This window comes from Sabethes cyaneus, chromosome 1, assembly GCF_943734655.1.
Source record: "Sabethes cyaneus chromosome 1, idSabCyanKW18_F2, whole genome shotgun sequence".
Lineage (NCBI taxonomy): Eukaryota > Metazoa > Arthropoda > Insecta > Diptera > Culicidae > Sabethes > Sabethes cyaneus.
In genome coordinates, this window is record NC_071353.1 from 21,096,405 (window position 1) to 21,110,670 (window position 14,266).

Here is a 14,266-nt window from a genome sequence, read left to right on the forward strand (position 1 = left end):
TTGAACGTATGCAATGTTGCTACTTTGATAAACGTTACGTATGTAGGTAGTATACTTGAAGAATCGTATTATTACATTTATGGATACATGCTACTATCACTACTGAGCGAAATAAGGCGCTATATCCTTGGCCAATTGCAGCCTGGCTTCTGGTCTAAATACCATTAGTTCATCCCTGAGGGTCCGGAGTATCACTTAACATTTATTAGGAAAGATACTCCCAACGATTGTAAATAAATCATTATCTATGTGTACGGGAAGCGTTTGGTACGGGAGGTCCACGCTTTCTTCCTTCCCCTTGATTTCAAGGAGTTAAATGGAATTAGATATTTTTTCTGGTTCCACTTGATTCCTTGGAATTCTCTCTGCGGTACATGCTGCGCAGTTGGCCTGGCCGTTGACAAGAAAAATGATTGATTCAAGTAATCGTCATTTTCCAGGATGCCTTCAAGAATTGACTGCGTTAGTGTGAGATTAGATTAGATTAGATTATGGATACATGCTACTATCACTACAAAGAGACTTACGTAGTCCTACGTCACCTATCCGGTCGTGTCTTGTGCACAACCTCTTTGATTTTTTAAATTAATTATTGTCGTTTTCGTTTTTGCGGTGTAGCTACACCGAGGCTACACCTGTGTAGCTTTTTTATATGAATATATGGTACTACCACCGCCTTAGCAGAACATCCGTTCATAGCCATGAGCCTATCATGTCTGTTGGGTGCTCTTGACTGCCCTGCTGTTCTGTCGCAGCTACAGCTATACTGTCCCCTTCGGCCTCAAAGGAACCAACAGTTCCTACGCGTCGATTCACACCGTACTAACTATGGACTTCATGAACCAGTTCGTCGTATGGCTTTGGAGTACAATCGTCGCGGAAATAGCATGGACTTTTAGCTACTTTTTGGTGCAGTTTTTAAAATGTTGGTTTGTGTATTTAAGTTATTTGACTGATTTTGTACTATGTATGTTTATTGTATATCGATGTAAAAGACACTGGGTTTTTGTGCCACTTTGAGTAAGAGTATGTAACTTACTCAAGGTGGCTTTTCCCAGTCCAATCTAATTTCATTAAGACGTAAAGTCGGATGAATTGAATCAAATAAATAATAATAATAATAATAATAATAATAATAATAATAAAAAGAGTTGTACATATTCAACGATTGGTCATGCTTCCAAACTCTTGTATGAAGCGCCAAAAGACAATTGGTCGATAAGCAACATCACTTACACGTACCAGAGACTTAGAGAATCTCCTTCCAAGAGCTAAGTCGCCTGAGTCAATCGTTAAATAAGCCGTCTTAATGGAGAATGACTCCAGCAGATGGGGAGAAGAGCCCGCTCATTATCCGCTATGTGTTGTTAATCGGGCCAAGATTAACCCTAAAAAGCACCGGTATAGCTTTTTTGCACCAAAACTGTTCGTTTTCGATTTTTGTGCTACACCATTGCTACACTTTTTCTCTTTTTTTCTGGTGTAGCTGGTGCAGATAGGAAAATATCAATCCACCCATATCACATCACTGTTGCTGCACCGCGAGCGTTCGTTTATCCAGTGAAAAGTGTAACACTAAACGGTGTAGCTACCCCACAAAAACGAAAACGGCATATGTTTCTATTGTACCAAATCGGCAATTACGACGAAGCAGCACCGAACCCTACATGTTTTTTTTCTTTCATCTACTGTGTAAGTTCGCGGCTAATTTCCCGTATGTATTGGTGCGTTTAGTACGAGCTGCTAAGTGTTTAGAAAAGCTTCCGATGAAGCGTTCCCTCTACCCTGGGACTCATGCCAGCATGCTCTGCCTTCTCCTCAAACTGTACAGCCCGCTCGTGCAAGGCGCAGCTGAACCAAACAAAGAGTCACTTTAGTTTTGTTTTGCTCGTTTCTTCGCGCGAACGTCTTGTAGGTAGGGTACCGTAGCGACCGCAGATTTTAAAAGCCCTCTGCAGCTAATCTGCTCTCGATCGTTGAATCAAGTTTTCATTATATTCTGCTGGATGTTTTAAAATTCCGTTTTTTTAAGTCTGCCATCGTAGACGAAGAAAACGACGACGGTGTGAAGCAAAATACATTATCGCTCCGGTTGGCGATAACAACGGCGAAGTTCGAGATAACACTCCTAAAGAATAACCTGCTAAAGATAGCTCCGTGTACCGTACAGCTAAATCGTTTTATTTGTTTTAACGAGGTGCATTGAAGAAAAACGCAATGCACACCTGTGCGCTGGAAACTACCACTAAAAGTGGCTGATTAATCACTCACCGCCGTGCGCCGTCCGTCATCGTCCGCGCTCCATCATCCAGTATTGGCAGTGCGGATCTCCAGCGCAGTAGGACATGCTGATTGCTGTGCGTGAAAGTGGAAACGCAACTTAAAACAGAACACGCTGAGGCTGAGCTGTGAAATAGTGATAGTGCGAAGCTGCAGTTTCGCCTTTTTCTCAGTGTCAATTAGTTAGTTAGTTCGATTGAGGGAATCTGCGCGATCGGTGGTCGTGTTAGCTGGTGTGGTGGTTGGAGCAACGGGAATCAAGGGTAATGCTGAAGCACTGGTTCAGGTAAGAGCCGTGTAGGTATCGAGATAGTGTGGCACGAGTAACTTAAAAGTGGTTTAAGTTGTAGTCAGTTTACTCGCTGCTGAATGTTTGTGGGGAAATTGTTTTAATCCTATGTGTTCATGGGATTCACCGGATTTCACGTAACGGCAGATTTTCGGAATCGCTGTGATTCTGATTGATTTCTCAGATAATTGTTTCAACTGTACAAGATAATGTATGCTTTATTGAATTAACACTACACGACTTTAAAACGCAATACTCATCTTTGCGTATGAAAACATTTTTTGAGTTAAAATTTCAATCCGAAAAAATATGAAAAAATGAGAACAAAAGCGTTTGAAGAAAAAAAAATTTTAGTTGTAAATTAATTTTTTTTTCAAGAATTGTCATTCAGTAATGAAGATATTTTAAAGTACAGTAATAAAATTATAGGTTGTCATCAATTCCGGCTTTATTCGATCGGTAAAATATGTTCTGAGTTATCTTGTTTATCGCGGCAGTGCTTTTCAACGGAAAACATAAACATTTCGAGATAAGCGAAATTCACTCACCCATTCGGTATTGTTTTGCGGCGAATTTCGAGGAAAGAATACAATAAACATGTTTGCAGCTGAAGTACCTAGTTACTAGTATTGTACTGTGACCAATTTATGCCATTTTATCTGCTCAGCACACTGATTGCTTGTATCGATGAGACCTAGATGATTAATTATTGATGCGGTCTAAATCACACTTCTGCAACTGTCTGTGGCTGAGATGACGCACCTAGCCACTTACCCGGTACAAACTTTCCATCACATCCATCACACTCATCGAAACGTTCTTTCTGTTCTAGGAAATGTTTCCACGCGGCCTACTACTATCTGGACGATCCACCGACCAGCCAGGGTGGCAACACGGCCGGCGTGATCGATTGGGAGGCACCGTGCGAGATGGGCGGTGAGGTGCGCAGCTCCATTCCGGTGTCGGAGTTCGCAAAGCATGTGGCGGCTCTGCACGTGGACGGAGACATCGGCTTCAGCAAGGAGTACGAAGCCATCCAAGGCGAAGCACTGAACGACGAGTACCCCTCGGAGCACTCGCAGCATCCGGACAACAAGGGCAAAAACCGTTACCTAAATGTTATCGCATGTAAGCTGGCGATATTTAATTGTGTTAACATTGCAATTATTTTCACAACCTTTCTTTTGTAGATGATCACAGTAGAGTCCACCTACGACAAGTTCCCGGTCAGAAGAAGCACCTGGACTATATCAATGCAAACTTTATCGATGGTTATCAAAAATCGCGAGCTTTCGTCGGAACGCAAGGCCCACTGCCGGGTACTTTCGACTGTTTCTGGCGAATGATCTGGGAGCAGCGAGTGGCCATCATCGTGATGATTACCAATCTAGTAGAACGCGGTCGCCGAAAGTGCGATATGTACTGGCCTAAGGACGGAACGGAAACGTACGGTGTGATACAAGTTCGTCTGATTCGAGAAGACGTAATGGCTACCTACACGGTGCGTACGTTCCAGATCAAGCACACCAAGTTGAAGAAGAAGAAAGCTTGCCAGATGGAGAAGCTGGTTTATCAGTATCATTACACAAACTGGCCTGATCATGGAACACCAGATCATCCGCTACCAGTGATTAACTTTGTCAAAAAATCCACTGCCGCAAATCCTTCGGACGCAGGTCCCATCGTGGTGCACTGCAGCGCCGGAGTAGGACGAACCGGAACGTATATCGTCTTGGATGCGATGTTGAAGCAAATTGAAACTAAGGGAATGCTGAACGTATTTGGGTTCCTGAGGTTCATAAGAGCCCAACGGAACTATCTAGTCCAAACGGAGGAGCAGTATATCTTTATCCACGATGCTCTCGTGGAAGCCATCGACAGCGGGGAGACAAACGTCAAGATAGACGCCATCGCCGGCTTGGTCAACCACATCGAGTACATCGATAATCAGTACAAGGTACGAAGTCGTCGCTTGACCCCTATCGAAAAAATCAATCATTTTATGGCATTTTCTCCTTCCATAGCTCATAACCAGCTACCAACCGAAAGAGATTAACCTAACCTCGGCACTAAAGCCGGTAAATGCCATCAAAAACCGTAGCTCACTGGTTCCCCTGGAGGGCAGCCGGGTTCATCTGACTCCGAAACCGGGCGTCGAGGGTAGTGACTACATCAACGCCACCTGGTTGCACGGTTTTCGCCGTTTGCGGGACTTTATCGTGACGCAGCATCCGCTGCTCGATACGTTCAAAGACTTCTGGCAGATGGTGTGGGATCACAACGCACAGACCGTCGTGCTGCTGTCCTCCGCTGATAATATGGTATGTATTATTTGATAGTCAGTCGTTAGTATAGTTAGGTTAGTCGATTCTGAGGAAATGAAACCACATGAGTAAAATTTAGTGCATTCTGGGAGCAGCGCAGTAGAATGAAAAGGGGGGCTCAGAAAGTATATTTAACCCATTTCCTCCAAGTGTTGCGAAAACGAAATGTTCTGATAGCTGTCCGCCGTGGATTGGAAGCGAAAGCTATCGAAAATAACTCGCTTACTTTTACGCTGCGATCCTTTACTTTTACTATGCGCCTTATACATCGCACCTGATCATGTTCGCTACAACGATTTAATTGACGCTCATTAGCAATCAGTTTACTCAGTTATGAGGGATCCTTCGCCGCTTGATTGATGAGTCATATCGAGCGATTTTAATCTGTTCCCGCCCAAAGCTGTTTACTCTTTCCTGACTGTGAAAACTACGATCCATACCGAAGCAATGAACCTTCTTGACAACTTTAGTATTGCAAAGCTTATCTTAGGAGTTGGATTCCTACTGAGCCCAGGGGCCCATGCGGCCCTGATGAAGTGGGAACCGATAAATGAGCGAATAATCGAGCGATTCAGAACACGGGTTAGGAACCTTACAGCAATCCAGTGCTATGCGCCAACAGATGCTGTCGACCCGCAGGAGAAAGAGAGTTTTTACAGCCAGCTGAACAGCGTGGTTGAGAAAATCCCGAAGGAGGACATCCAAATTCACATGGGCGACTTCAACGCGAAGATTGGCTCAAACAACGCGGACCTTGAACGCGTCATGCGACGCCATGGAGAGATGAGCGAAAACGGGAAGCTGTTTACAGAATTCTGTGGTAATAACAACATGGTCATTGGTGGATCGCTCTTCCCCCATAGACCAGTACATAAAGTCACATGGGTTTCCCGAATAGACCTCATACCTCTAGACAAGTAGAGGCGCTAGTGTGCCCATTGTATTCCTGGGAAATCATCTTCAGCAAGCAGCCAGCACTTTCTGAGCTACAAGTGTCAAAAGTATGTTTACGTTTACCAAAAACAGCTGTTCGGTGTCGGTGTTTGCGGAATAGTGTAAATCGTATAAACGGATTCCTTTTATCAAACACTCGACCGTGCTTAAATTTAATTTCTATCTATTTCGAAATCGCTGAGGGAGCCGGGAGCAGCTGCTGGTGTTGGAATAACCGCCCGCAGAGTTACCGGCTATCACGCGGAAATAGGTCGCTAAAGCAGCAGTTATTTTCATTTAGGATATTTTCGTGCTAATGTTTACTTCGTGATTATGTTTACTACCGAGAAGTTGCCGAATATCTGCCCCAGTCAGTTTATTGGGTTGCGGTTAAATGAAAGTACGATCCAGCGCTCAATTGTGGAAAGTTTCACCAATTCCCTAATGATGAAAAAAAAAACAACAGCGCATGAAGTTGGCGGTCCACATTATTTTGTCGTATATTTGAAATTATGTATCAGCTAATCGGTAAAAATCTGCTGCAAATTGTTATGCAGGACGTTATCGACTCGACAATTGAAAGCACTTGCAGTTCGTCCGCATCCATTCGGGACTCAATCCGTTTCGAACAGACTTATAAAACGATGCAGCCGGGCCCGCTTACCGTGTCTGCAGCTGACTACGTAGTATTTCCGCACCATTTTTCGCAAGAAGAATCTTCAAGTGTGTTTAACCTACCAATGCTGTACGATTGTTATTGATCTGCACAAGTTAAATGTAAACAATTTTGACATTTGTAGTACAGTACATAGCAAAACAGAACATAACCTGTAAATAACCAGCGATGCCAGCGCCAATACTTGTCTATGGACTATGAGGTCTCTTGTTTCCCGCGACGGCCGAACAGAAAACCAAATCGACCACATCTGCATCAGCCGGAAATGGAGAAGGAGCCTTCTTGATGTACGCAACAAACGCAGCGCTGACATTGCATCCGACCATCATCTTGTTATCGCTGAGATACGTCTGCGCGTCGCACGTGTCCAACGACGGGAGGAAAAAGTTGGATGCCGCTACGACGTCCGCCGATTGGAGAATCCTAAGGTGAAAAGGGCCTTTGTCGAACAACTTGAATCTCGAGCCTCGGAGTTGCCACCTGGTGGAACCGTCGAAGAGCAACGGACCGGCATCAAGAACGCCTTCATCACGACCAGTGATGAAACCCTCGGCAAAACGCGCAGCGGGCGGAGGAAGTGGATTTAGGATGAAACTTGGAGGAAGATCGACGAGCGTTGAGAGGCGAAAGCCGAACTGGAGAGGGCTGTTAAACGTGCTTGTAGGCGGGACAAGAGAGCCTGGACTAACTCCCTAGCAGAACAAGGAGAAACCGCCGCCGCCAATGGTGATATCCGTTTGTTGTACGATATTTCTCGCCGCCTTAGTGGAGCCAGGATGAATACAAAGATGCCGCTAAAGGACAGAGTTGGTCAGATATTGACTGACCGTACAGAACAGCTTAAGCGATGGACTGAACATTTTGAACAATTCTTCCGAGTTTCAAATATCAGAGACAAACAAAACCAGCAGCGTATGACGCCTACAGTTCGTCGAATTAATCGCGTCAACTCGGAGGCGCCATCGCTGGTTGAAATTGTAGCAGCCATCAAAAGTATGAAATCCAATAGAGCTTTTCAGCAATATATGGGAAACCGCAACTTTTCCGTTGGACTGGATGCAGGGCATATTGGTCAAAGTCCCTAAGAAAGGAGACCTAACTTTTTGCGGTAACTGGCGTGGCATCACGTTGCTCTGTATTACTCTCAAAGTACTCTGTAAGGTAATCCTCAACCGGATCCAGGAGAAGATCAACGCTACTCTCCGGCGGCAGCTAGCTGGATTCCGTGCTGGCCGATCATATGTAGACCATATCACGACGCTCCGCATTATATTGGAGCAGATTCCAGGACTCGCTTCTGCTGGTGTTTGTTGACTTCGAAAAGGTGTTCGGCCGACTCGATCACGAAAACATCTGGGGCGCACCTAGGCGTAGAGGAGTTCCAGATAAGCTAGTCCATCTCATCGAGGCTCAGTACGAGGCGTTCTCGTGCAAGGTTTTGCACGACGGCGTCTTGTCCGACCCCATAAGGGTTACTGCTGGCGTGAGACAAGGCTGCGTTTTATCACCGCTTTTGTTTCTCATCGTTATGGATGAGATATTAGTTGGAGCAATTGACAGTAGACCAAATCGAGGATTGCCTTGGAATCCTCTAACGATGGAGCAGCTAAATGACCTCGACCTAGCCGACGACATTGTCTCGTTCGCACAACGCCGAAACGGTATGCAGAGCAAATTAGACGACCTCTCCGAGAGCTCTCAGGCAGTAGGTCTCACAGTCAATGTAGCGGAAACTAAGTGACACTGACAATTCCACCAACTTCACAGTAGCGGGACAACAAGTTGAGCAGGTACACGCCTTTCAATATCTTGGTAGCCAAACAACGCCCGATGGTGGCCAAGACTGATATAGCCACACGGATCAGGAAGGCCCGGGGTGCCTTTGCAGGTTTGCGAAACATTTGGCGCTCAAACCAGATCACTCTACGTACGAAAACCCGAATCTTTAATTCAAACGTTAAATCCGTATTGCTGCATGCCTGCAAAACGTGGTGCGTCTCAGCGGAGACAACGCAAAAACTGCAGGTATTCATTAACCGGTACCTGCGATCATTCGTGTCTGGTGGCCTGATAACTGGATATCGAATGAGGAACTCCATCATCGGTGTCATCAACGACCGATAGCCACAGAAATTGGTGAACGTAGGTGGAAGTGGATCGGACACACCTTGAGGAAAGGAGCGAACGAGGTTTGCTGAGAAGCACTCGACTGTAATCAACAAGGACAGCGTAGAAGAGGCTCATGGCGACGGAGCTTAGCCAACGACATCCGGGCTGTAGACGAGAACCTGTCCTGGCGACAGATAAAAGCCATGGCGGGTAATCGACAGCAGTGGAGATCTCTGATATCATCCCTTTGTTCCGCTGGACTGGCGGACATGGACACATAAAATCTTGTCAAATACGACTTTTGAGTCGGTATATATTATATCCATCTGGGCTTTCATTTCCAGGCTCACAATGCGCGTAGAAGTAAAGTACGTCAATTTAGTTGCCACTGATCGGCCGGGCAGAAATCAATGCTGGTCAAAGCAAGTAGGCCATTTGAATAAAAGCGTTAGAGCAAACTCTCCCATAAGATTTACACGGGAAAAGCAAAGCAAACTCTTTTATTCATACGACCTAATATACTGTTTTCAAAGCAGCATACGATACAGTCGGTCGAAGCCAGCACGAACAGTTTTCCGGTTAAACTGACGCCCAGAGCTACATTGGATACACCTTGTGTTTCGTGCCCATCTCGGGGACACACTCTCGAGTCCTTTTGAGACGCGGCGAGGGTTGAGACAAGGTGACGGCTTATCCTGCTTGCTGTTTAACATCGCTCATGGGGGGGGGGGTGATCCGACGAGCGGACTTCGAAACGAGAGGCATGATTTTTACCAAGAGTAACCGACTCCTAGGCTTTGCACATGACTTTGTTATCATGGCCAGGAACCGCCGTCATAGTAACGGAGGCAATCTATGCCAGACTGATAGCGGAGTCTAGGAGGACCAAATATATGAAAGGTAGAGGCTCAAAGAAAACAAACGCGTGTCTACCACGGACGGTAACCGTTGACTCAGCGTGCAAGATGGCTCGACCAAGTCGAAAGTGATTTGCGACTTCTGAGATGACTGGGAAATTAGCGCCGAGTGGCCGAGATGAGACGACGACGACAACTCACGAGCCACGAAGTATATCAGACGTACTAATTTGTAGTTATAATCAAGCGATTAAAGCTGTACGACTTATCCCCAAGCAAAGCGAGAACTTCAGGTGTTCAACTTTTCGCTTTATTTTTGATTGTAAACCGTTAAGTCTAGTTAAGGATAGTACTAAAAAATTGACCATTTCCAAACTAAAAACATTTTTCCCTCGCCAGCTGTGAACAGTTGATCTGCAGTATACCGAATGTGTCCTAAATTAACATTAACCTTTCCTAAGGTTGGTTGTCGATGAGTATCATATGCAATTTTTTTGATGCACAGTGGAAAGAAGCATGATACAAAGTAAAGATATTCAAGTAGACACACCAGTGCTAAAACCGCTAAAAGTAGCCTGGATGAGCGACAAGCCAGCTCAAACAACATTCTTGCTATATATCTGTCCCCTGCAGTCTGTCGTGTTTCAAATAAAATCATTAGTTGTCTTGTTTGTTTTCATTGCTTTTATCTACTGCGTACGATAACTTGAGAGTGATAATGGAGTTGCATTTTTCGACAGTCTTTCCTGCAGTTTTGGCCAAACGAGTCGGAACCACTGGAGAGTGATTACTACCGGATCCGAATGGTTTCCGAAGCATCGGAAAACGGTTACATCGTGAGAAACTTTGTGATCCAGTCGATCCAGGACGACTACGAGTTGAACGTGCGAATGTTTGAGAATCCAATGTGGCCCGACATTGGTAATCCCCGCTCGATCTACGATTTTGTCGTGCGAATACACGAACGCTGCGCACAGTATCGAAATGGGCCAATTGTGATTGTCGATCGGTAAGCTCACTACAACAGTGGCAGTTTCAAGTTTTAGATTTAAACCTTGTTTTGACTATTTCAGATACGGTGGTTTCCAGGCTTGTCAGTTCTGCTGTATCAGCTCCTTGGCGATGCAGTTGGAGTACGATCAGACTGCGAACGTTTACACGTACGCAAAGCTTTACCACAACAAACGACCCGGCATCTGGAGCTCGTACGAAGACATCCGACAAATCTATCGGATACTGTCGTACATGCCCAAGGAGCTGGGGTTGCTCAAATGCACTGAACTGCGGACCGAGTTCGATGACGCGGCCATTATGACGGCAACGCCCGATTTATACAGTAAGATTTGTAGTAACGGTAGTATTAATGCGCAACTCAACAACGTCGGCATCACTGGTGGTGGTGGTGGCGGTCCGGGTTCCGGCGATGCGGGGGCACCACAAACAGGCAATGGGACGAGTGGTGGGCAGATGACCGGAACCACCGGGACCGGCGCCACTACCACGATTCAGAACGGCGGTACGGTAATCGTCAAAATGAACGGGGAGGACAACGACGAACTGTCGGTGGTGGTTGCCACCAGCAATCACCTGAACCTGGATCACAATCAGTCGTAAGTTTCAACCGAAGCAGTTGGGTTGGGGGTGGAAAGGTTCTAGAAGGAAAAACGCAAAACAAAACAAAAAACTACTAATTAGGTTAACCAGAAAGCGCGATTTTAGTCATGTCTGTTTAGTTTCTATACCAGTGCTGTTTGGCAGTCAAGTTTTTACGATCTACAGTAACTACTAATATTATTATGACACAGAAAACAAAAGAACAAATTGAGTTAGGAAAAAGAAGATAGTATTTATGAACCAATTAACGATCTAGCGAGTAAGGGGATACATAGATGCAGCTCATAGTTTCGGCAGCAAACTGGCTTTTCTATCACTATTTTTCTCCTTAGATTTTAATTTTATTTGAGAATCTGGAGAATGTTTACGCTTAGCTGTGTTAAAATTGTACAAAAAAAACATTTTTTACTTTGACTTGTATTAAACGACTTCCGTATGACAAAGGCTTGACAATTGAAAGTTCCAAATTCTAGTCGATTTTTTGCGAATCCCATCAATGTTTAAAAATATGAAGTTGATCCAGTGTATATGTTTGTTGAAGGTGTATAAGATTAGCTTTCGCCTCCGAGCTCAGTATTGGCTTATTCTCCACTTTCATTGAATCGATACCCCAATCAGATTGACTGTCTAGGCGTTACGATCCAAAATAGAGAGGAAAAGAGAAGGGGGTGCTCGCTTTTGATGTGCGAAAATGACACAAAAAAGACTGGTTTTTCATAAGTTTTGATTTCTATGAAAAAAAAATTACACCAATACAAACAATTATCTGGACACAACAGGCGAAAGGTCTTGTTTGCAAGAAACTAATGGAGAAAGAGAAAAAAAAGAGGAAAAACAAACCAAAAAAAAAACGATGAGTGATGATTAATTGACACAATTGCCGGTCAACCGCTGCTTTGAATCCCGAGGTGTCGAACAAGGGCGATCGGCTACGAAAAGATTGCTGAAACAAATCTCGAATTGAAGGTTTTCAAATTAATTTATGGCTAATACATATATTAACATGATATTAACATCGAGAAACAGGGTGGAATAAAGTAGTTTAGGCTTTCTAGACCCCTCTAGAGGCATATTTTATGTTCTTAATAGTGCCACAAATTGTTGATAACTTTATATTCTACTTTTATTATGCTTTATTTTCAAAAATTCAATTTTAGTTACGAATCAAACAGAACATAATGGCACAATAGAAACAACGAAAGTGTTTTGGTGTACTCAACTCAACTCAACTTTGTCGTTCAGTAGCACGTAGCAGTCATAAGAGCGAACTCTTCTGGTTCAGCTCACCCGTGCCAAAGTAGCGTATAAATCGTTTGAATGCACACCGCACCTAGCCAGTTCACTAAGGAGTGAGACTAATTGCTCGCTTTTTTTATCAGACAGTGTCTTCCAGAACAACACTGTAAACTACCAGATGTGAGCAGCGCTTCTTGCCAGTAGAACTCGTAACTAGGTAATAAAACCAGCAAAGTAAAAGCTTGTGAGTCCTGTTAACAGTTGTCGGTCTTATTCTTGAGTGTAAACTAAGAATTTGTATTCTGTGCCAATCCTAATTGCATCGCAACGAAGCAACAAACAACCAAATCGATCGAATCCAACCATAGCAATTTGCGTATGTTGGTTCTGTAGTTTTCAGAAGTTAACCGTTCAAATCACTTGAGTTTAATTTCAGTTCCACTGCGCTGGCTGCTATAACAATAGGTTACGGGCAAGCACGGACGGTTTTCTGAAAAATTAACGGAACCCGACTCCATCTACAGAAGCTGAATTCCAAGGTGGCACTCCTCATGTTGCAGGAGGACTTGTTGCGTTACGTGAAACTGGAAAGCGCTCCAGAACCACCATCAGAGGGTGAGCCTCACGTCAAAGGTCTCCTTATTGGAGCTGTTTCGCCATGGAGGAACTGTTCAGCGGCCTTGTGAAAGCCACACAAAAACTGGAGGAAAATCTCATGATCGCGATTATCTTGAGGACTCCGTCTGCAAATGACGGATCTCTGTAGAGGCATGTTTGAACGAACCTGAAGCTAATGAGAACCAGAGCAGAGGGTCCAGAGCCCTCAAAAGGAGGATGGTTTCAACAGCGCATCCATGGCTATTACCTAAAGACCTGAATGGATAAACCCCTAATGCAAGGTGTGACGCGACCCGTGCCGAGGAATGAGTGGTGAAGGGGGTTCTATAAATACTCAGCCGCAACGGAGCCTGCAGAGCACCAGGGCGCCCTCCAAAGTAATTTATCTTTGCTACATTAAGCCGGCCACTGTTGCAGTGAACCATTTCTCACTGAGCAGCCTCTCTCTGCTGGGAAACAAAGTAACAAAGTGGGCGGAGATGACAATAGGGGAGGAACTGTACCTAAATGATGCGCTAGCAGAAGTTCAGTCCTGTTCCTCGTCTATCCTCAACACGCCAATTCGTTGTGAGTCGACAGACGAGAATGTGGCTCTAACTCTCCATTCACGGGTCCAGATTCACTCTGCCGAAGCTCTGACTGTGTGCTAAAGAGCGAGCTGAAACAATGGGAGAACCGAACAGTCCCAACCTCAACCCAGTACCCAACAGAAGAGGATCTCTAGAGGAATCCTCCAAGTTTGTACGACACCCTCACCACCGCTTTGGAGACGCGGTCGGATGGGAACCTGACCCTGGACCTTGTCAAGCAAAAACTTCTAAATGAAACCGCGAAACGATAGGGCTCCGGGACGGATTCGGTGCGGCGATGAAAATCGAACAGGTTAGAAAGAAATCGCTGGCCGGCCACTATCGCAAGAAAGTGGTTCACCTGCAGAGGGATTGCCGGCCATTTCTCCCGGACACCGGGAAAGCCATCAGCGTCCAAGAAAGTGATAAATTACAATTCCGTTTCGTTTGCATTTCTGGCCAACCGGCACGAGGACCGCAGGCGCAGACAAGTCAGTGGATCGGTGACTCATGAGCGAGTAGCCACACCGTTTCAAGCATAAAATTTTGCTCGGAGCACCACGAAAGGCGAGGTGAAACATATCACACTTGCCGATAAGAAGCGAGCTGTCGTCGAAGGAGAAAGCCACAGCGTGGTCCAATGCTACATCGACCAGGGTAAGCAACCCGAGATGACCGTGAGCAAAGCGCTCTGTACATCCACGCCGGCGATGGACCTTTTGTCTGTTCCGGGTGATCTGTTGCAATGGCACCCAAACGGC

At 45.1% G+C, this 14,266-nt stretch overlaps 1 protein-coding gene across 1 annotated transcript in view; it reads left to right on the forward strand.

Moving 5' to 3' along the window:
* Positions 1 to 13,312, forward strand: part of LOC128745466 (tyrosine-protein phosphatase 99A-like) — a 199,996-nt gene extending 186,684 nt beyond the window's left edge. Inside the window, exons 12-16 of the mRNA XM_053842542.1 lie at positions 3,402 to 3,697; positions 3,760 to 4,526; positions 4,594 to 4,890; positions 10,209 to 10,477; positions 10,542 to 13,312. Coding sequence (XP_053698517.1) covers positions 3,402 to 3,697; positions 3,760 to 4,526; positions 4,594 to 4,890; positions 10,209 to 10,477; positions 10,542 to 11,082 — 2,170 coding nt within the window. The 3' untranslated portion in view covers positions 11,083 to 13,312. The remainder of the gene's footprint in view (positions 1 to 3,401; positions 3,698 to 3,759; positions 4,527 to 4,593; positions 4,891 to 10,208; positions 10,478 to 10,541) is intronic.
* The last annotated feature ends 954 nt before the right edge of the window (positions 13,313 to 14,266 follow it).